The sequence below is a fragment of the Anarhichas minor genome, unplaced genomic scaffold, assembly GCF_050575085.1.
Source record: "Anarhichas minor isolate MPS153535 unplaced genomic scaffold, ASM5057508v1 ptg000012l, whole genome shotgun sequence".
Taxonomy (NCBI): domain Eukaryota; kingdom Metazoa; phylum Chordata; class Actinopteri; order Perciformes; family Anarhichadidae; genus Anarhichas; species Anarhichas minor.
The window spans coordinates 3171670-3192605 of record NW_027466458.1 but is presented as its reverse complement, the minus strand read 5'-3'; the positions used below and the strand labels follow the sequence as shown (position 1 = coordinate 3192605).

The window sequence follows — 20936 nt, the reverse complement described above, 5'->3', positions numbered from 1 at the left end:
CTCAGGCTGATCTGAGAGTCTACAAAAAAAAGAATCCAACACACCTGAACCAGCATTCAGTCCAATAGTGGAGGAAGTCCAGGGGCGCCTCGTGGCTCTAATTTAGGGCCCATGTCTGTTTGAACAGGAAAGTGTACAATCCACTCCGGTCACACAATAATATCATAATTAAGAGGTTGCCTTTATGATTGAGAATAAAACTGAGGCGTCCTGTGCTCTTCACTCATTGGGAGCCAGATGTGAAAAATGGCCCCTGGTCTGAAAGTGTCTTCATTCATCAAGAAAGTTGACATCACATTAAACATTAAAATGACACAAAAAGTCATCCTCGGTACTAGTCTGTGAACTGGTGCGTGTCTCCGTACATCCACTGCTGTGGGGGGAGGGCCACTTCGTTGAGGTGGCCGCAGTCGTCGCTGCATTTACACGACTGGATGAACATGGCCGACCTCCGGAAGCGCTCGCCGTCCGGGCAGACAAAGGTCACGGGTGCGGTGCGCGTGCGGCGTGGTGAGCAGCACCGTCCGTCCGCACACACGCCGCAGTAGTTGGGCCGGTAGAGGCGGACGCTCGCGCAGTCTCCGTAGTACAGGCGGGCGGGCTCTGCGGCTTTCTGGGTCGGGGAGCACTTCTTCCCTTTCTGTGGTTGGATGATAAAAGCAGAGCGATGCGTGTCATCGTCTGAATGGTAATAATAAGTGTTGTTGCTTACTGGCTTCAGTAGCAATAGTCACCAAAACAAGTCATATGAAGATTTTCATAAAAAAAAAAGAAAATCGAATAAACTGACTTTTATCTGCCCTGACCTTTTACATAATAGCAGATTTAAGCAGCTTTGCACTCAAACTCATTAGTTTCACATTAAGGAGGGCCAGACTTCAATTGGTTATGCCAAAACAGGGATTGCGAGAGGGATTATTTTTAGATTTAAGAGATTCATTTTAAGATTAAACCCGTTATTTAACATTTGAGTGGCCTTTTCCGCTAAACATACTGACACCTATGATCGCTCTTGGCACCAGAGCTCAGTAGAGCCGAGAAAAGAGCTCCTAGTGCGTGTCCAACATGGAGGATTAATATAGACACACCACGTCCCTAGACTCCGAGTACACAGACGGGGCCTAGCTATGGACAGTTGCTTGGCAGGAATGCCGGGGGTGGGGGGGGGACTATATTTAAAAAGGCGCCTGCTTGCCACCAAAACACCGCTGAGTAAATCAGCACTGCCCGGTTCCCACTGGATGCAGAGCTTCCCCGAAAGTACCACTAAAATAATCTCCCTTCTTAAACTCGGGATAAACATGGCTTTAGCACTAAGAGGAGATTTACTTAACGCCAGAAGGTCAAACTTTTTCATTCTTTGCGGCACAGTTTGGACGTTTTCAGCCTCTGCTCTTCAGAAGATGGAAACCAGGGAGCAGAGCGATAATGAGAGGGTATTATTATTTTCCCCCTGCGTAGTCCGACATGTAGATAAGAAGAGAAATAATTCCTCATGGATGCGTGTTATCACAAGGCGTTTAGGTTTCACTGTGCGAGAGATAAGTTGTCGTGATAAGATGTTATCTTGGCAGCAATGAGTGAATGCTCGACCTATGCTCTCCGTCTGTCTCCGCTTTGGTTCAAGTCAAGTTCAGCCTGCCTCACCTTGGCCGGGGCAGTTAGGCGGCGGCACGGCCGAACGGTGCAGATCCTCGTCTCTCTCTCCAGCTTGCACTGAGGGTTCTTGTTGGTGATGCGAGAGGAAACGCCCATCCCACAGCTGCTGGAGCACTGGGACCAGTCCGTGGTCTGGACCGGACACTTCATCTCCTTCAGATGGTTCCACACTGAGGAGACACAAAGGAGGGTGGAAAAGAAAAATCATAAATTAGGCCAGTGGTGCTTAACCTGGAGGGGGGTGTGGAACCATTGAGGGGGGTCACAAGATGAATCGGAGGGATCCGAGGTTAAGCAGCAAAAAACACATTTTCTGCCGCACAAAACATTTATTCTTTCAGATTTTTCTCTTTTTAGCCACGTTAGCATCGTGGCTCTATGGATGCCAATGTTGCTACACTACACTGGTGTAGTGTAGTTTTGAATGGATGTGATATGAATTTTGGTATTAACATTCATGATGCCCAGAGGATGAATCCTGATTGGTTCCTGGTGACTTAGTGATCCCTTTAAGTTTACATTTGTCCAACTCTTTAGTTTATGTCATAGAGTGCTGCAGGAATGAGCTCTAAACCCCCAAAAATGAGTCAGCAATTTTGCACTTCCGGTGAGGTTTTGAATGGGGCTTTGGTTAGATGCCTGGAATAAGCTCTCCGTTTAACACACGCTTAAGAGAACGTTTTGTTCTACGGTATAAAATACGTAAATATCCCACTCATGAAGCTTTTACACGTCTTTAAAAAGGCAGTTGCTAGTACAGAACGTCCTCGGGCTGACTAGTCCACCTTTGCGGCCTTGTTTTTTAAATATTTTTGTTGTGTATACTGGTGCTCATGCAACCGTCGTGTAGTTTGTTTATAGCCCAACGGTATCTTTTTTTTTTTTTTTACTTCTGACGATTACGTGCCCGGTTCAGAAAATATTTTTTTTGTGATGATTAGTTTGCTGAACAAAACGTGTAAATATTATAAACTTATGTTTGCCACTGAGCTTATTTTCTGCAATAATCCGAGATCCAATGGAAAAATCCCATTGGGATAAATGTGAGTGAAGCAGTGAAGATAAACACTTAATATTCCCCTCTCAGTCTCCATTTCTCTCACCAGGCAGGTGTTTGAAGCCATGTTCACTCTCCCAGCCGCTGGACTTGACCTCTGCGAGCTCGTTGGCCAGCTCATTTTCAGGCTGGTGCTGACGTCTGGGCAGGTGCAGTTGTGGTGGAGGCGCCTGTGGTGAGAGATAAGATGAGACAGCGCTGGGGAGTCCATACATCGTTTATGTGTTGTTCTTTTACAGCATTATCACCTTGGCGCCCTGATTATCAAGGGATTTATTCAGGGCAATCGAAGGAGAGACACTTTACTCCTCTCTACCTGCAGGAATATCTCTTAAATTCCAAATATTCTGTAGTTCAAGATCCTCACTTGTGATGATTGATGCATTAGAAAAAATAAATATATATATATATATATATATATTTGTAGAAATGAGTCACAGCATTTGATATTGCCAAAAGAAAATCCATATACAAGGTTCCTAATTTGTGCCATGTGTGTCAGTCATTCAACCAAAAGAGAGTCCTATGCCATATTGCATGAAAAAGCAAACCTGATGCTTAGGTGGGAGCCGCCACGTGCCCTTGTGGCAGTCCACGTGGAAGCAGCACTGCCCGGGGATCCTGACCAGCCGTGGGTAGAGGCAGGCTGGAGAGGCCGGGGGCAGCTTGTTGGTGCAGAGGGGAGAGCAGCCGACGGCACCATCGATGCAGGTACACTGGTGTTTGCAGCCGGCACGGAAGCTCTCGCCGTTCTGGTAGATCCTGCCATTGTACTCGCATGTGCGTCCCTCTGATTTTGCTGGAAAGACACATTATACTTACTCATTTGTACTAAAACCTTTAATGACTCGCAAATTGCAGAATGACCACACACGCACACAAAGTTTAGTTTTTTTGCACAAAGCAGAGGGCAACAGGGGACTCCTCCATGTGTTGGGTATCCCAGAGATGCATCTCAGTTTCTACAGGACATCCTTTAAAGTCTAAAAGGCCCCAATGACTTCCGGACTATGTTAAGAAGAATTCACCATGTGCTCGTATTTCAACAGCTGATGAGAAAAGTTTCTCCTGACTTGACCGAATAAACACACACACACAATGATTTCACATGGCAACAGAGGACCACTGAGATCCAAAGGCCAGTGGAAATAAGGACACAGGAAGTGTCAGACTCCTTGTTTCCAAAGTGTGAAAGAACCAGCTATTCATAGTTTGTGGGGCAACACCGGCATGGATGCAGATGGAGAGTGTATTTTTAATCTTTGAAACCCCCTGTCGCTGCCATAAACCTCTACAACTCATTGAAATACCCCCCCTGTCTTGTTCCCAGAAGTGCAAGGTTTCATGTTGCTTCATCACTGGGTTGTGATGGCTTTGGCTTTATGGAAAGGGGGGGGGGGGAGGCAATTAATTCAGTTCCTTGACATCTTTTGTACATTGTTGCACAGGCTTCACAACCTTTAAAGCGGAGCACATTCGCCATATACACTTTAGATACAAGATTCTTTTCTGAGTGATATTCCCTCCCAACAACCATTTTTCCCTCCTCTCTCTCACCTCGACAGATGCCCCAGGCCTCGGTCACATCGTTGCCGTAATTACACTCCAGCCCTTTGTGGTGGTCGCAAGGCCTCACGGGGCTGCAGTCCTGGTTAAGCTGTGCAGCACACACCTTGCAGCACCCACATCCGTCCGGCACGGCACTGACTCCCGGAGGGCAGACCAGGGGCTCGGTGGGGCAGTAGCACACTGCCGGGCAGCTGGCAGTCACCTTGGGGGGGGGGGGGGGGGGGGGGGGGGAGATCACAAAAAGGAACTCCATTGCATTGTTCAAACAACATCAGAGATCTACAATGCAACTTCAGGACAGAGCTTTTCTTGACAAATGTAGAGAGGCCACAGTGCTACACTACTAACTACTTGATTGGAGAATTTCTTCCAACATCAAAGTGTGAGGAGGAGCTGCTTCATTAATTTGTTTGATTTTCTGTATCATGGGCTTCCCAGGGTTTGTGATTGATTTTTTAAAATTGTTCCACAGACGAAAGCACTGCACTACGCCTTTACAGTAAGTCAAGTCACTGCTGGCCAGTCGGCCCGGGTGTCTAGACAGCTCAGGGTTTGTACCCAGGTCCCCTGCTGACTCGTGGTTTGCATCATCGCTCAGCTCTAGAGCCAACTTGTTCCAGTTTGTGGGAATCAACATGTCACTGAGCTTTAAAAACAGGGAGACATGAGTAGGCATGCTGATCACCAGGACAAGGAACCTCAGAGGAACTGTATTAGTATGTAAGCAGTAATAAGAGTGATAACTCCACCTAAACTCCTTTCTGCAAAACGTTGCATTGCAGCCACTGTTCAGGCTGACAGACATAAAGTAATCACAGTTAGTATGATGCTGAAGATGAAACACGTGTTAAAGCTTTTCTAACGACACGTTTGTTTACACCAGGGGATGTTTGTGCTGTTCACAACTCTGGAGATCAAAGTTGAATCACATTTATAGGACTATCCACAGCAGATTAGACATTAAACTAACCTTTAAAAACACTTCCTGTAAGATCACTCACAGCTGCACGCACGTCTTACCTGTGTGACGACTGCTGTTGTCAGTACAGTCAGGTAGATCAGAAATGCCATGATATGACGCGTTTAGGAAAAATACAAATAAAGATTAAAAAAAATATATCTTCAAACTACAATCCGAAGGACTGCTGCGAGTCTTAAGTAGGTTCCCACTGAGTTTCAGTCTTTTATGGACCGTAGTCCTTGTTTTTCTCCCGGGATGAGTGTCTAAAAGCTCATTTATACCCGCTGGTGAGCCTCAAAGAGACCCCGCCCCTCTCCATGCTTCCAGCCATTCAGCGCGCAGGCAGCAGCCCCGACATTCCAAACGGGCGTGGCTTCACCGCGAGGACAGCTCGCTGATTGGTGGGCGTGTTTTGGAATGAATGCAGCCATTCATAAAATTCGCAGGGCCGCTCTGTATTTATTTTATGGGTTAAAAATTAAAATGTAGCAGCCGCTTTCAAGTCACACTCAGGCACATTCCAGCTTTTGTGGCCACCACTCTCCTAACACTAAGTAAATATATTCAGCTGGGCCAGACAGCATTGGTAACATTAATAGGACCTCCACCAGGAAAAAAAAGAAAGAAAAAGAAGAAGGGGGGGGGGGGAGGAATTCCCTCTGTTTTTCCAGACCAATGTAGGTGCCAGAACAGAAAATTAAAGTGGAGTGTATTAAGCAAATAGTTAGATAATAGCAGCTGTCAGAGCATGCGAACACACCCATCGTAGTGTGAGAAAATGTGTTTCCATAGATTTTAAAAAGGTACATTTTGATTGTTTTGCTGTTCATATTGAATTCAGGTGCACCCGTCTGTCTCTGACTATTATTTCTGACCACATGGTGCTGACACGGGAGTGATGAGGATATTATCACTTGGAAAGAATGGTGGATTATTATTTTAAGGGCAGCTCATGTGAGGGTTGGCCTCCCCCTCCTCCTCCTCCTCCTCCTCCACGCTGTCTTCCTTTTCAACCACAGGTTTTCAGCCACACCTGCCCTGACACAGAGAACTCCTTTGATGAGAGAAATGTGATATGCAGAGGCTTGAAAGTTAGGTTCCTGCTATGAATGTCCGTGCATAGTTCTGGCTTAGAAACTAGAAAAGCCAAACATCTCATATGGTCTCTGGCATGGGCTGTGGTGTAGGTGCTGGGAAATCTCTGTGCTGGGGAATTAGTTAAACCTCACCCTCATACAGGAGGTAATGATCAGTGTCAGGCTTAAAATAGGGGATTGATTCATTTTTTTTTAACGTTTGGGTCAACCTGCGCATCCCTGGCGGCCCCAACCCAGATGAAACATGAAAATGACCTTCGAGCTCTTGAGTGCTTACAATTTATTTGTAATGTAAATTTGGTTCTCTGTTTTCTTTTGTGTTTTTCATAACTTTCCTTATTTAAATAATGTCTTGGTATTATTCTCTGTTCTATTATGAAAATTGGAGCTTAGCACTCTACTGCACAATGTACGATTGTGTTTTTTGACAAATAAATCTTTGAATGCAAATCATAAAATCAGATTTTTTAAATTCTAAATCCCCCCTCAGAGGTTTTCATGGACACACTTCTTCTTCTTCCATGTGACAAATGTCTGGTCCCTTTCCAAGCAATGCTCTCTCACCAAAGTCCTAATGCAGACGCTACAACATGAACTCTCAGGAGAGAGAGATGAATATCAGGTAGTACAGACACGGTAAACATCCCCAGCTGGTCATCTTTCCTGTTCCTCCCCTCGACTAAATCTCTCTCCAGACTTTGGCAGGTTTGCAAAATGTATGATTCACTGAGCTAATTTTAGTCCTCACAAAAACAAAGAGCCTTTGATTATTCCAAGATCGATCTCGTTCCTTAAGCTGGGAGTCTTCAGCCTGCTAACATACAGGCAAAAAAATAATATAAAACCGTTGCCGAGGTGTCAAAGTGGTGAAGGTAGTGCTTCTTCTTAAAGGAATAGTTCAACATTTTTGGAATGCTGATTTCTTGATGAGAGAAGATCCAGAGTTGTATCAAACTTCTCATTTAACTCTCATCAAGAAAGCGAATAAATGTAATAAAAAACAAGGTATCTTCTAATCATACGTAACCAGACTGAACTCCTCGAGAATCACACAACAAAGCCAGAAAAATGTTTACATTATTATAAATCTCTCTAACTGACCTGTGTTCAGCCATTATTTCCTTTTGTTGAATCTACTTTAGCTTTAAAACGAATCAAACTAGTCCTCTTTTACAACCAACATTCATCTTTGTTCTGCAGCTACCTGTCCGACTAGTGTTTCACTGAACAACACATTAGAGGTTGTGGACTGAAGTCATGAGTCAATTTAAAAAAGGAAAGCGCCTCAGGAAGCTGTCAGTCATCGCTCTAATGGTGTGACCAAGGAGACAAAGTCATGGCCCATCTATTTTAACCCTGCGGTGGTCATGGTACAGGGGGCGCTCTGAAAGTCCTGTGACCGCTTCTGTTTTCAACTTCTTCTCTGATGCCAAACGAGAGGAAATCAGAGATGTAAAATCAATCTTGTGTGAAGCAGGCCAGTCGTTTTTCAGACAGGGAAGTAATTCGCTGTTTGTAAGCACTGGTATGTGAGAAGTTTTATGGTTTTATGGACGTTTTATGGTTATGTTTATCCCGTCAGTATTGTTTTAACAGTGTATCAAATTATAAATTCTTTTACGCGGGCCAGTCTATCCTGGGATTCAAACCAGAGTCTGAGTCACAGTCGGGGGAAAATGTACTCTTAATTCAATCAGGAAGTGTATCATAGTCTTGCCACAAGGAAGTTCTTACAAGTAAAGTAATCATAGTTTTCAGTGTTGGTAGACAGTTCCTTTACTTAAAGCAATGATAGATGGTAAGAGGGATACTGCTCTCTTACAGTATTGATGTCTGTTCAACATGAAGCTACAGCCGCAGCACTCGGTTAGCTTAGCTTTGCTCAAAGACAGCTAGCCTGGCTCCGTCCAACTGTAACAAAATCCGTCTGCAGACACGTCTAAAGCTCACTAATGGACACGCTTTTATCTCATTTGTTTACAAAAACCAACGTGCAAAATGTTGCTGTTTCCCCTGTTTCAAGTCTTTGTGCTAAACTAAGCTAACTGCTTGCTAGCTGTAGCAATCTGGGATCAGCTTATTTCCTATTCAAACTTGTGTCCCAGTCAAACTATTTCTTTATGTAAAAGCTACTTGAGTTGGTAGCAGCAGAATGGACGAATAAAAGCACTAATCATGCAGAGTGGCCCCTTTCAGAGTGTTATATTACTGTATTTATTATAGTAGCCTATTGGAATATCATGAGCGATGCATGTGGTGGAGAATATACCTATACCCACTTTGTGTGTCTTTTAATGCTGAAATAAATAATACTGAAAACCAGGTTGTCTTTTTCAGTATTTATTCTCTGCGCAGAGAAGGTTCAATCATCACAACAGAATGCGTAGTTTCCATGAGGAAGAACCTCGAAAAAAAGTGAACCCGCTTTCTTTATACAGAATGAGCAAAGGTGGGGGCCGATGGCCAATGTTACAGACATTTTGGTCTCAGACTGATAGGAACAACAATGAAAAACAAACAGCCAGCAACCAAAACAAGCGTCCCAAAGGCCTTGACGGTGGAACATTCTCATACAACACAGTTAGTTATCTTTGTGAACAGGCAAGGGAGAATTCTTCTTTTGCACAACAGAGACACCGTGAAGTTCAACAAAGTTCAGAGCAAAATTACTTATGCATGAATACAATATACTGAGTAGAAATATATACTACGTAAAAAATTACCATTACATGCATCAATGTATAAGCAAATTAATGTTTGTCGACTTGGAGCTACTTTATATATACTGTTGCGTAGTTTGATCTAGAACTCTGCATAATAATGCACAAAATGATCAAATGCTTAATATGTAAAATCAACCAGTCCTGTCACCAAACTCGAACACTTGGTCAGTGCCCCTCGGCGCCTGATACCGACCCACCGCTCTTTCAACTAACTCCAATTTAAACCTGAAGTAGACGCTCGGAGCAACTGACTTAATGTAAAGAGCGAGATAGTCCATACAGGGCTGGTACTCATGCAAACACAGGACGTTCGTCCAGGAAACCCCTGTTCATGTCCTGCGCAAAACAAAAAGTAAACATTGACATTTTGTCACGCCAGTCGCTTGTCACATGACTTAGCGTTAGTCATGTGAGTCGTTATTCAGTCAAGTAAACGTCCACCATTCTCTTTTCCTAAACCTTAGTTACTGGTTTTGTTGCCTAAACTTAAGCTTCCTGTGAAGGCGTAGGTTAATTTTGAAAAAACACTATGCATGTAACAAGCGTACATTACCACGTCTTTACTGCCATGTCTAAAAGTGAAGCCCCTAAAGCCTTAAACCCTGAATCTTCAGGGACTTAGTCACCTGTTACATGGTGGAGGGTTGAGTGTGAGAGGCTGTGCGGGCTTGAAACTGTGAAAATCACGATTATGAAACCACGTTGTATTTTATACTTTTTAGTCCCTGATTTGGCTCTTGCCTCACGAGATAAGAGGTAATTGTGAAACAATCTTAATATAGTCTCTGCTTGCATTGTTTTTATGTACCATCTTTAATCGTTAATGTTTCTGAGTAAATGTATTATGTCAGGCTGAACCACAGACTGTATAACACCCATGTGCCGTCCTCTTTGTTTACCTTTTTTTGTCTTTTTCGCTCTGGCTTGCATGCTTCTACTGCCAACCCTGTGTTTAACGTCACGTTGCTATGAATTGTGGGTCATTCTCTTGGGCGAAGTTTGCAGAAATGCGGACTTACGGTAAGTGTCCACGAAGGGCTAAAACTGTCTGCGAGAGAGCCCTCAAACACTCCACGATTTGACAGTGGGACAGCCTTAAACCCTCACGGATAACGCGGATAACGCGCCTCAAAGTCTGTGAGTCCGTAAGTGTGGAGATTTGGATCGGGCCACAGTTTGAAGCTTAGGGCCGCAGACCAAGCGTTGGTATTTGACGAGTTGGGAATGAGAATGTGTTGGTAAAATCGTAATCTAACTTGTAACTTCTGCAGTCAAACAAATGTAGTCCAGCAAAAGGAACGATATTTCCCTCTGAAATTTTGTTAAGTAAAAACGTTGGATGGGAAAAAATGGAAACACTCAAGTAAGGTACAAGTACCTTAAAATTCCAGTTCAGTAATTGACTAAATTAGTTATATTCCATAACTTATTGAATTAGATGAACAGAGTGTGAATTGACCCTAGTACACAGTCTGGGAGACAAAGTGATGTCAGGAGGGCGAATTGCGGGATATTGTGCCGTTTCTCTCACGGGGCCCGTCACCTGAGAGGTGCAACACTATACGCAACAACATCAAGGGACTCACAGCTTTACGAGAAAGGGCTGATGTAGGAAACGTCCAGAGGAAGTAACAGTGGGGGGAGTGTATAGAGGAGGGGGGGCGACAGGTGTTTTATGGTAAGAGAGTTTGTTTTTTCAAGGGGAGGAGTGACCAAGTGCCCCGCTGCCTGGTCTGGTCCACCCCGATGGGGCTCTGGCAGTCTGGCAGGATGGCATTTCACATAAAAACAGACTCTAAGGTCACACGAACCAAATTACATGATACTAAGGTCGTATACTTTAAAATACACAGATACACGCAGGGAGACGTAGAGAAATGCACGTTACGTAACGTAATTCTAATGCAATTATCCAAATGGGAGCATGAAATTGAGATGTGCGGAGAAAAGTCATGTCCTGAGAGAAAAGGGAGGAAGAAAGAGAGTAAGCGGTGGTGACAGGGTGATTAAACTGGTCTCTCTGCTGCCACAGTGGAAAAAGTTAAGCGCGTGGGAAGCTCGTTTATGAGCGTGTTTAAGGTGACAGAAAGGGGAATGGTGTGTGTGAGTGTGTTATTCTCTTAAAAATCACAGAACAAAGAGTTTTGACTATACACGACAGAGACAGAAGAGTGTGGGAAGCCACGCTCCTCATATAATATCATAATGTGTAATGGGATATGTGCTAAATCTGGCACTGGCACATGGTTCTTGTGTTAATGAACTGTGCAGCTCGATCCCACAGAGCATTGTAAAGTTATGTAAGAGAGCAGGACTCAGCTTTCTGGAGAGAAGAGACAACTTGAATCTAACACAACTGCTATGGAGCAACTTCTCCCCCTGGTGGAAGTCTCTGAAGAAAGTAACGGATTAAAGAAACAACATAACTGTGTCCTTTGAAGGTTTCTATGGATTACATGTGTTCAGATGAAGATGAAAACCAGTTTTTGATCTGCTCTTTAATTCTGAGGTTGAACCTATGTTGTTTTTTAAGACACAAAGCAGTACTGCTTCCTTTACCCCTGTCATAACATCAATGGTCATCAACCTTTTTATTTTTACATTTCTCTTTTTCAGTATTAACTTGTAACCTTTCCTCAAACCTCCACGAGATGGAGCCAAACACTACAATATAGAAACAAGTCTGGGCCTCCAGGGCAGGATTGGATCCAACACACTCAGCACAAAGGTACCGAGCTGTGAAGTCAACACTGGCAGTGGAAACACACAAAAGGCCAAAGCAGCGCCGTGAAACCTCGATGTTGCCATGGGGAAACCATGCGCCACTGACAGTCAGCAAATGTTCACTTTTCAGCCACACCAGCTGATTTAACCAGGAAAAACTCACTGCTTCAGAGCTTGTGCCCATACATTTGGGAATATACCTGCACAGTCAGTTTTCTGTGGGCTGCCTAGATCAGAAAACTAGAGAGCGCTACCTTTGCAAAGGTGTGCCATACTTTTCTCCCAAGCCAATCAGAGGAGATTGGATTCATTCAGGAGGCGGGCTTAAAGAGACAGGTGCTAAAACTGCCTGTTTTAGACAGAAGGTGAATACAGATATATTTAGACAGACTGTATGAGAAGAGTAATGTGTATTTTTTAACATTAAAGCATGTAAACATGTAGAAACCTGAGAACGAGGATGATATTGCAAATTGGAAAAACTGCAGAATAGCATCCCGAAGCCCTTGTTGGGTTGCAGGTCTATGATCGTGGTCTTATCAGATGATTTTATGAGAAAACCCACTGTTGAATGTTTTGTTGCTGTGATCTTTCCTTCCTTCACTTGTCCACCCTAAATGCATCTCTTTACACTGAACCTATCTGAGTCCCTTTCCCTTGTGCCTCTCCCTCCCTATGGTTACCTCTCCTTTCTCCCTCTCTCTCCCGCCCTCCTCCAGACTGTGACAGCAGAGCGCACAGCCGCCTTGGACCAGGTTTTATTCGGAGCACGGTCTTGTCTCCCGTCACCATGGACTCCTGATTAGACACCCCCCACACACTTCCCTCCCCAAACCCTTAGCAGTCACCGCGGCTCACAGCAGCCGACTGACAGGGAAGGAAAAAGCTTTCCCCAGCCAGAGTAGCAGCGCTGCCTGAAGACTTGTAAGCCAAATATCCCGCTCGTCTGGGATGTGGGGATTACCCTTTGGCCAGCTGCTAGATCCTTCCTCCCACATGGGAGCACCGGGTTTGAAAAGCACAAATATGGAAGCTTGTTATACATAAGCTGCTGTAAGGGCAGATGTATAGTGGATGTCAGGATTTTAGCCCTTGGTACTTAATAAAAAGTTACATGAAAATCCATATTGAAGAACAAATGATTTCATGATGGCTGGAGACATACGCCGGCCTGCTGGCAGCCGTGCTGCTCAAGCTTTTACAGGATTTGTTGCGTAGCCCCTCAGCTACCTTGAAGCTATGATTAGCCATTCATGTACCTGCCTCTAATGTTCAGCATGTAATGCATACAGGCAGGGTGTTTGGAGTATGGTGTAACAAGAGCAGCAGATCCTTTGGTATGTATGTCCTCATGTGAATTTAGACCAAGTGCATTTTAGCTATCTTTCAGCTTAGATACAGCCTCACAGAGTACCATAAACTCTTGTTGCTCTGTATATGCAGTATGTTTACAGTGTACATTTTATTCTTTTTTATTATATTTTGCAAGTTGCACCATCTTGGAATGACGATATCTTTCGTCGATTTCAAATTGAATGACAATAAAGATGAAATGAATTGCATTGTCCATTTTCTTTTCCTTTCTCCTGAGTCCCCTCCTCCCTCTCCATCGGTCCCCAGCTATGCATCACACGCTCCCTCGCTATACGCTCCTTTCCCCCTTCCTCATCCATCACTTCCTTTCCACCTAATCCTCACATGCATGCATCTTTTTCTCCCCATACCCATGAAGATGGGTATGGGGACAGGCTGACAGCAATTGCAATCCTTCCATCAGCAGCGGCAGACAGCCACAGATGTCTCAGTCTGCAACATTTACAGATAACCCACATCTCTCTCTGCCCCCCCCCTCCCTCCATCCTTCATTTCCCTATCCTATGTTTCCTCTTCCTCTGCTTGCTCCAACCCAGACGGAATGAGGGTCTTATGAAGATAAATGACGCCTCTCCGCTTCCTTACCCTACTCCCATCTGCTTCTTTCGCAGCTGCAGTGGGGAATTCCCCTGAATTCTCCCATTCCTCTGATTGTCTTGTCTGACAGGTTCACAACATATTTTGTTTTTTGTCCACAAGGAACAGCGGAAGAAAGACCTGGTCGGCTGGAGTAGCAGAAGACATTAGGCAGCCACGATAGCGATTCAGAAGCTTGAGGCTCATCAGATTTCAATTACGGAGGAAGTGAAGTGAAAATTTGAATGGGTAATCAAGGTTATTGAATATTTTCTGGCACTTCACCTCTGATACGACTTCAGTTCAAACACACATGTTACTCTCTGATATTAGATTGGGCACTTAAAGGAATAGTTTGGCATTTTGGGTAATACTCTCTAATATGTGGGACAGTTGTATGAGAACACTACACTCACATCTGTACGGTAAATATTAGCTTAGCACAACACTGGAAATGGGTTGATGACACTGTTGGGGTTTTTGCATTGTTAGCTGCGAGCGGCCGGCTCAGCTAGCGCCATGTTGAGAGCTGTGAGGAGGCACCAGATAGCTTACAGTGCCCTCCAGAATTATTGGCACCCTTTGATAAAAATGAGCAAAACAGGCTGTGAAAAAAATTCTTTGCCGTTTATCCTCTTGGTCTTTCACTCAAAATATTCACAAAAATCTTACCTTTTCATTGAAGTAAAATTATTGAAAGAAAAAGAAAATGTTGACATTAAACAAATATTTTTCTCCAAAACATGTGTGCCACAATTATTGGCACCCCGAGAACATCTCATGATTAAAATCGAACTGAAGTATAATTCCAGTCATATTTTACATTTTTAAGTTCACCTGTTTGATTAGGAACTCTTAAGTGGTCAACCATGACTTCCTGTTTCACTGGGGTATAAATATGAGGTGACACAGGCCAAATTCCCTTAGTCATTCATCACCATGGGAAAGACCCGAGAACACAGTGACGATGTGCGACGAAAAGTTGTTGAGCTGCACAAATCAGGAAAAGAATATGAGAAAATCTCTAAACAGTTGAAAATACCCATTTCCACTATCAGGGCAATAATTAAGAAGTTTAAAGCGACAGGAGATGTTAAGAATCAGCCTGGAAGAGGACGTATGTGTACATTGACCCCACGCACCGTGAGGAGGATGGTTCGACTGGCAAAAGAATCTCCAAGGATCACAGCTGGACAACTGCAGAGGTTAGTTGAGTCTTGGGGTCAGAAAGTCTCCAAAACTACCATCAGACGCCACCTACATCACCACAAGTTGTTTGGGAGGGTTGCCAGAAAAAAGCCTCTGCTGTCAATCAACAACAAACTAAAGCGCCTACAGTTTGCCAAACGTTACTGGGACTTTCAATGGGACCGGGTTATATGAAACCAAAATAGAGCTTTTTGGCAACAAACATCAAAGGTGGGTTTGGCGTAGACAGAAAGATAGCCACACAGAGAAGCACCTCATACACACTGTGAAGTATGGTGGCGGATCTTTGATGTTGTGGAGCTGTTTTTCTTGCAAAGGCCCTGGACATCTTGTTAGGATACATGGTATCATGGACTGCATCAAATACCAGCAGATATTAAATGAAAACCTCACAGCCTCTGCCAGGAAGCTTAAAATGGGCCGTGTTTGGACCTTCCAGCAGGACAATGATCCGAAGCACACCTCAAAATCTACACAAAAATGGTTCACCGACCACAGAATAAATGTTTTGCCATGGCCATCACAGTCCCCGACCTAAACCCCACAGCAAATCTGTGGGATGAGCTGAAGACGAGAGTCCACAAGCGTCGACCTTGGAATCTGAAGGATCTGGAGAGATTCTGCATGGAGGAATGGTCTCAGATCCAGTGCCATGTGTTCACCAACCTCATCACGCATTATAGGAGAAGACTCAGAGCTGTTATCTTGGCAAAGGGAGGCTGCACAAAATATTAAATGAAGGGGTGCCAATAATTGTGGCACATATATTTTTGAGAAAACTATTTGTTTCAGGATAAGAATTTAATGTTTCTTTCAATTATGTTACTTCAGTTAAAGGTTAGATTTTTGTGAATATTTTGAATGAAAGATCATGAGGCTAAACAATAAAGACATTTTTTCACAGCCTGTTTTGCTCATTTTTATCAAAGGGTGCCAATAATTCTGGAGGGCACTGTATGTTCTAAATTTCGTATTGAGAACCTTTAAGTTTACTAAACATGTACGTAAGTCAGTAAGTAAACACATGAGCGATCACACTAATATCTCTGCTCGTACACCCTATGAACATAACTAGAATATAAAAATGGGGTGGTGTACATTGGAGTTGGTGAAAAAGCAAAGATTCTGGGAAAAAGACCGAAAGAGCACACACAGGGGCGGACACACACACACATTATTTTTCACACAAGTCTGTGCTCTCCAAGTGCCCTTCTAGTTAGTATTATAATTATTACTAATAACATTAACAAAAACTCAGTTAAATTCAAGTGACTGAGAAAGTCATGACAGTGCGACAGTGAGCCAGCATGAACAACACCAGGACCATAAAACTAAAACAGCTAAATGAAATCCATCAAAGTTTATTTACATCTGTGCTTCTCCTACTGTGACAAGTACAATTGTATACTGTGAAAAAGGCCGACAAAAAAAAAAATAGTCGGTCTCTAAGGAATCTTGCATATTTACAAAGTGAGCTATCCAAGACCGTATTTGTGAGTTCAGTTTCCTGATGAATCTGATACTTGAGTGAAGGAATAAGACTAAAAAAAACATGTTACTTCAATTCCCCTTTCCACATATTGAGCAGTGGGCCATGAATAAATCAAAGATTGAACAAACTCCTCACAAGTCTGAGCAGTCTGAGCACTTGTGTGCATGGGAGGATACGTAGGCGAATATACGAGACGGATAGGGAATGTTTAATTTAAAATGAAGACAGAAAACAGCCTCAGAGGAAAACAGTCTATTCCACTCACTCAGGCACCTTGAGCTACTCGCAGACGCAGCAACCCTGTAGCCCCAAAATGTATCAAGGGCGCTGTGCAGCCGTCCTTTAGCTCATCAAAAAGGGATAATACATTCAGAGTCCCCACACTTTAGAATGAGGCAATATCTCATGGATAGTTTCTGCTACAGCCAGCATGTCTCAGGCTGTGATGATCCAGCAGTCACTGCAGTGTGATCACTGATCATTAGGTTTAACTGGCTCTCAGTGCACCGCGGATAGAGATGGATGCAAAGATAAAGTGGGTTTAACAGTAGGTTCTGCTAACTGAGCAGACTTTGTCTTTCTTATAATAATCAGTGAGCAAAACACACACAGCTTTTTTTGTCCAAGTGCTGAGCAAGGAGGATTTTTCCTTTGCTTGAGTCCAAATGGGCTCCTCATCAGCTAACTTATTGAGTGCGTCTCTGTAATAGCAGGTTTAGACCCAAACACAGATGAATAGATGAGCAGGCAGCAGGGAGAGTTTTAACGATTTACTGAAAACAGATGACAGGCGGGTAACAGAAGTTAATCCAACATAAACTAGGCATACTGATCACTGGAAACAAAACAAAACGCTCGGAGCAATGGCAGTGACACTAAATACGAGGAATGAAGGAGGATAACAGGAAACCAAAACTCCATTCAGCAACGAAAAATCAACAGAGCTCAAAAGAACTGAGCTAGGATAAATAGTGACCGACTAATGGAGAAGTGGGAACAGGTGAGCAGGAGGTCTGTTGACTGCAGGACTAACGAGGGACAGGTGAAACTAATCAGGGAAAACACACACAAGGCAGACAGTGAAGTGATTTTAAAACGAGAGGAGAGCAGAGGAACAAAATGAAACCGGCAACAGACTACAAGCTAAATCCCAGGACCGTGTGAGATGTGTGCTGTTCCTCTGTTTTTAGGCCTGGACGACATATGTCAATTTCAAATAATTCGAATGGAAGATATAAATATTCAGCGTTGACTTCAACTTTGGTGAACTTTGAAGCACAAATTTGCGCCATTGAAACATTTGCAAGCTGTCTTAACCATGCTGAACGATCATAAAAGGATAAAGAGAGCCATGAGTACAAAATAGAGGAAGCTATCATAGCCTATTAGCTGTGTAGCATCATTCCCTTTTTTTATAACCTGTCTGATGCACTCCTATTTTATTTCTGTTGTGTGAACTTATTGTCCCGTTAGCCACCAGGCTAAGCTAAGGAGATAATGAGTATGCAACCGAACCTTGGAAAGTTTGTCGGTCCGGAGAGCTTTATTTTCCTCTTCAATTACTTTGTATTGAACAAAATGGAGTGCAATGGTGGACAAAATGCCAGGGAGAAGTAAAGTAGAGAGGAGCTCTATTGTGACTCATGGCCAAGTAACAAGTTAACGGTTAGCTCGCCAGTTGGGAGACCTTGGGAAGCAGAAATATCTTTTTGAGATACACATACAGGTTCAATGGAAGCTTCAGGTCTTGCACCAGCTGTTAGTTTCAAAGTGAAAACCTGCAGATGAGGGGAACAGGAGGGGAAGGGGTGGGAATGAAAGCTAAGCCGACCGCATTGGCAAATGGTACCACTCAATGGGCACATTGAGACGTGCTGTATTATTTTCCTTTTACTGAAATTGAAACATGGTACGAATCAGGACATTTGTGAATAGATTCCTTTGATGTGAAGAGCTGACGCCTAAAAGTAGTTCATAAAGTGATATCTTTGTAGCAAAGCGTTTGATGAATACTTTTGTGCCTTTTGCAACAAAAAAATGAAAGATGCTTCGAGGGAGAGAGTGTGCGTGTGTTTGATCAGTAGGATGACAATGGGCTGAAAAGTGCATTTTGTGTGCATTTTGTGTTATAGTTTAACACCATGAAATGTCTGAGAGGTGAGTTTGATACAGCATTTTTGAACTTGCAAAAAGCAAAGAAAAAGAACCAGCGCTGCACTGTTTGATCCCTATGTCAAGGCCTCTTTGGCCAGCCTGAAAGAGGGATGCAACACTCCGGGCAGCTCTGATCTTCCTTTTGCTCCATGAAGCGTAGATCTGTAGGGGGTGGACCAGAGGTGAATGCACACACAAACTAAAGTAATAGCCGGGTGTGAAAATAGGTCTTAGACGTTCAGACTCAATTTCAACCAGAAATCAATGTTGAAATCCGGGTTGGTGCTCACTGGGCTGCCAGATTGTCTTGTGTGTTACTTCTGAGCTCTCCAGCGTTATCCCTTACTGCTATTCCTGATCTGCCTGTTCTGACCCTGCCTGCCTGTTTTCGACTTGGATTCTCTGCCTGCCCCCTTTTTTGGATTTGTTTGCCATTGTGACTGATCTCCGGGTTTTGATCCTGCCTGAACTCACGTAAAACCAAACTATACTTCTACTCTGTCTCAGTGTCGTGCTTTTGGGTTCACGTACTTGTAATCCTAACAGACAGAAAGCGAGTGGGGCTGTACAAAGTGAGTAAGACAAAGTCATGTACAAATAAGACGGTCAAAACATTGTTGTTTGGCATACAGCAATTTACAAACAATATAAAGTATTATACTGTGTAATATCCAAGTTAGCATCTTTTCGTTTAAAAATGACTCTGGTCACCGGTAAAAAGTCGTTCAAAAAAGGTCCAAAAGTGAATGATTTTTTCTAATATACGTTTTATTTACAGATGTCCACCTTGAAAATATCAGATAATTTAAAACCGGCTCCTGGGTGGCTTTGACAACATTTAAAGAACATTGTTTATGTTATATTTATATTGTTGCTTGTGTCACATGGTCTTGGTCCTGTAAGTGGAAACTGTTGATGTGTTACTATGAACGAGCATTTCAACGTTTAAAATTGTTTCAAAAGTGAACGTTTTTTTCACCGACTATTTGAAGACGTTGATTAAACGTTCACGTTTAGACCAGATTACGGGATTTGCAATATTGGCTTTTAACTGAGAAATGTGGATCTGGTTTCTTTGTAAACCTCTAAAATGAAGATATACTAATATTAGCACAATGTAGAGGATGAACAATTGTAGTATTGCAAATCCTAATTTTATAGGTCTATTCAACGGTGGCCATAGTCGTCTTTTAAACGTCTTTTAAACAGAAAAATGCTCGCTGGAAGGGCTGATTTGAAACATTTAGGAAAAGTATTTTGGTTCAGAAACGTCGACATTCAAAAAATCCTTTTGTTTGCGCAAACATACGATGCCAACATTTATATTCTGCCGGCTGGACTGCACCTTAAGTTCTCATCACTACCCCTCTAAAACGATGAGCTCACGGTGGAGTCTAATTGTCAAAGACTTCTAAACTTCATAGAGAGGCGAAGTCCCTCCCCTTCCAGCATCCCCCATGGAATCTTATTTTGGAAAAAATATGTACGATTGTCAACGGTGAGACAATCTTTTTTTTTTTATCCCACCATGAATTACATATGTTTGTCAATTTAAAAGATAATATTGTCAGTCAACAAAGTCACAGTTTAAAGTAGGTTTGACGTAATAACATTTCATTTTGTGTGAAAATGCTCAATGAACTACATCTCGTCTCGCACTATATAACTCACACTAGCTAGCTAGGTCACTTAGCCATGCTCCACCCACAAATGTAACGTTATCTTACTCGATGTGTTTTATCAGGCGGAAAGAGAAACAACCAGCAAGACCCGTTGTTTGTGTGAGTAAATTCTGGTACAAAGCACACTGTCTCTATTGTAGCCATTGTAGCCATATGACTTTTGGGTGTGTTGACTTTTTTTTCACTGAATCCTAATTAAATGCCGAAAGATTAGATATGCTGGACTTGATTTTTGGTTTCCGCTTGTTTCCTGGCAGACCCGGAGTACCGACATTATCCTCTTGTAAAGTCGTCAAGTGTTAGTAGCTGCCTGGATTGCATGCTTCGTAAAGCCTCTCCATTCAAGTGAATGACTACAGTTCTTTTTCATACTCCAAATCCTGCAGTAACTCCAGTGTGCAGTCTGGCATCCATAAGCTCAAGCATCCATTAAAAATCACACACTGTTTGATTCATACATACAGCTGTTTTACTACGGTACCAAAACTATACTACATGTTATATATTTTTTACATATTTTTAAATTAGGTTTCCATCTCAATCCGACCACCAAAGAACTATTAGGAGCACTACATCCCAACTTGAAAAAAATTGCAATGTCTTTGTTCGCTCTCTTACTTTATTAGTCCCCTACTCTCTCTTTCTCTCTCCAGTGTAAA

At 43.0% G+C, this 20936-nt stretch overlaps 1 protein-coding gene across 1 annotated transcript; it reads right to left on the bottom strand.

Moving 5' to 3' along the window:
- Window positions 1-334: 334 nt before the first annotated feature.
- LOC142948612 (CCN family member 1-like) lies at window positions 335-6111 on the bottom strand. The gene is made up of 6 exons (XM_076090742.1): window positions 5306-6111; window positions 4274-4487; window positions 3268-3515; window positions 2763-2886; window positions 1648-1829; window positions 335-640 (listed from the first exon to the last, which is right to left on the bottom strand). Exons 1-6 carry the CDS (start codon window positions 5354-5356, stop codon window positions 335-337), a joined length of 1125 nt encoding a protein of 374 aa, XP_075946857.1. The 5' UTR covers window positions 5357-6111.
- Window positions 6112-20936: the final 14825 nt, after the last annotated feature.

What these genes read in the sequence shown, in the direction of transcription:
- LOC142948612 (XM_076090742.1), bottom strand. Translation starts at nt 5,356, where the DNA reads ATGGCATTTCTGATCTACCTGACTGTACTGACAACAGCAGTCGTCACA. An exon ending in GGCCTGGGGCATCTGTCGAG is followed by an intron (nt 3,516 to 4,273) that starts GTGAGAGAGAGG and finishes GTGTCTTTCCAG; the next exon opens with CAAAATCAGAGGGACGCACA. An exon ending in GCCTAACTGCCCCGGCCAAG is followed by an intron (nt 641 to 1,647) that starts GTGAGGCAGGCT and finishes ATCCAACCACAG; the next exon opens with AAAGGGAAGAAGTGCTCCCC.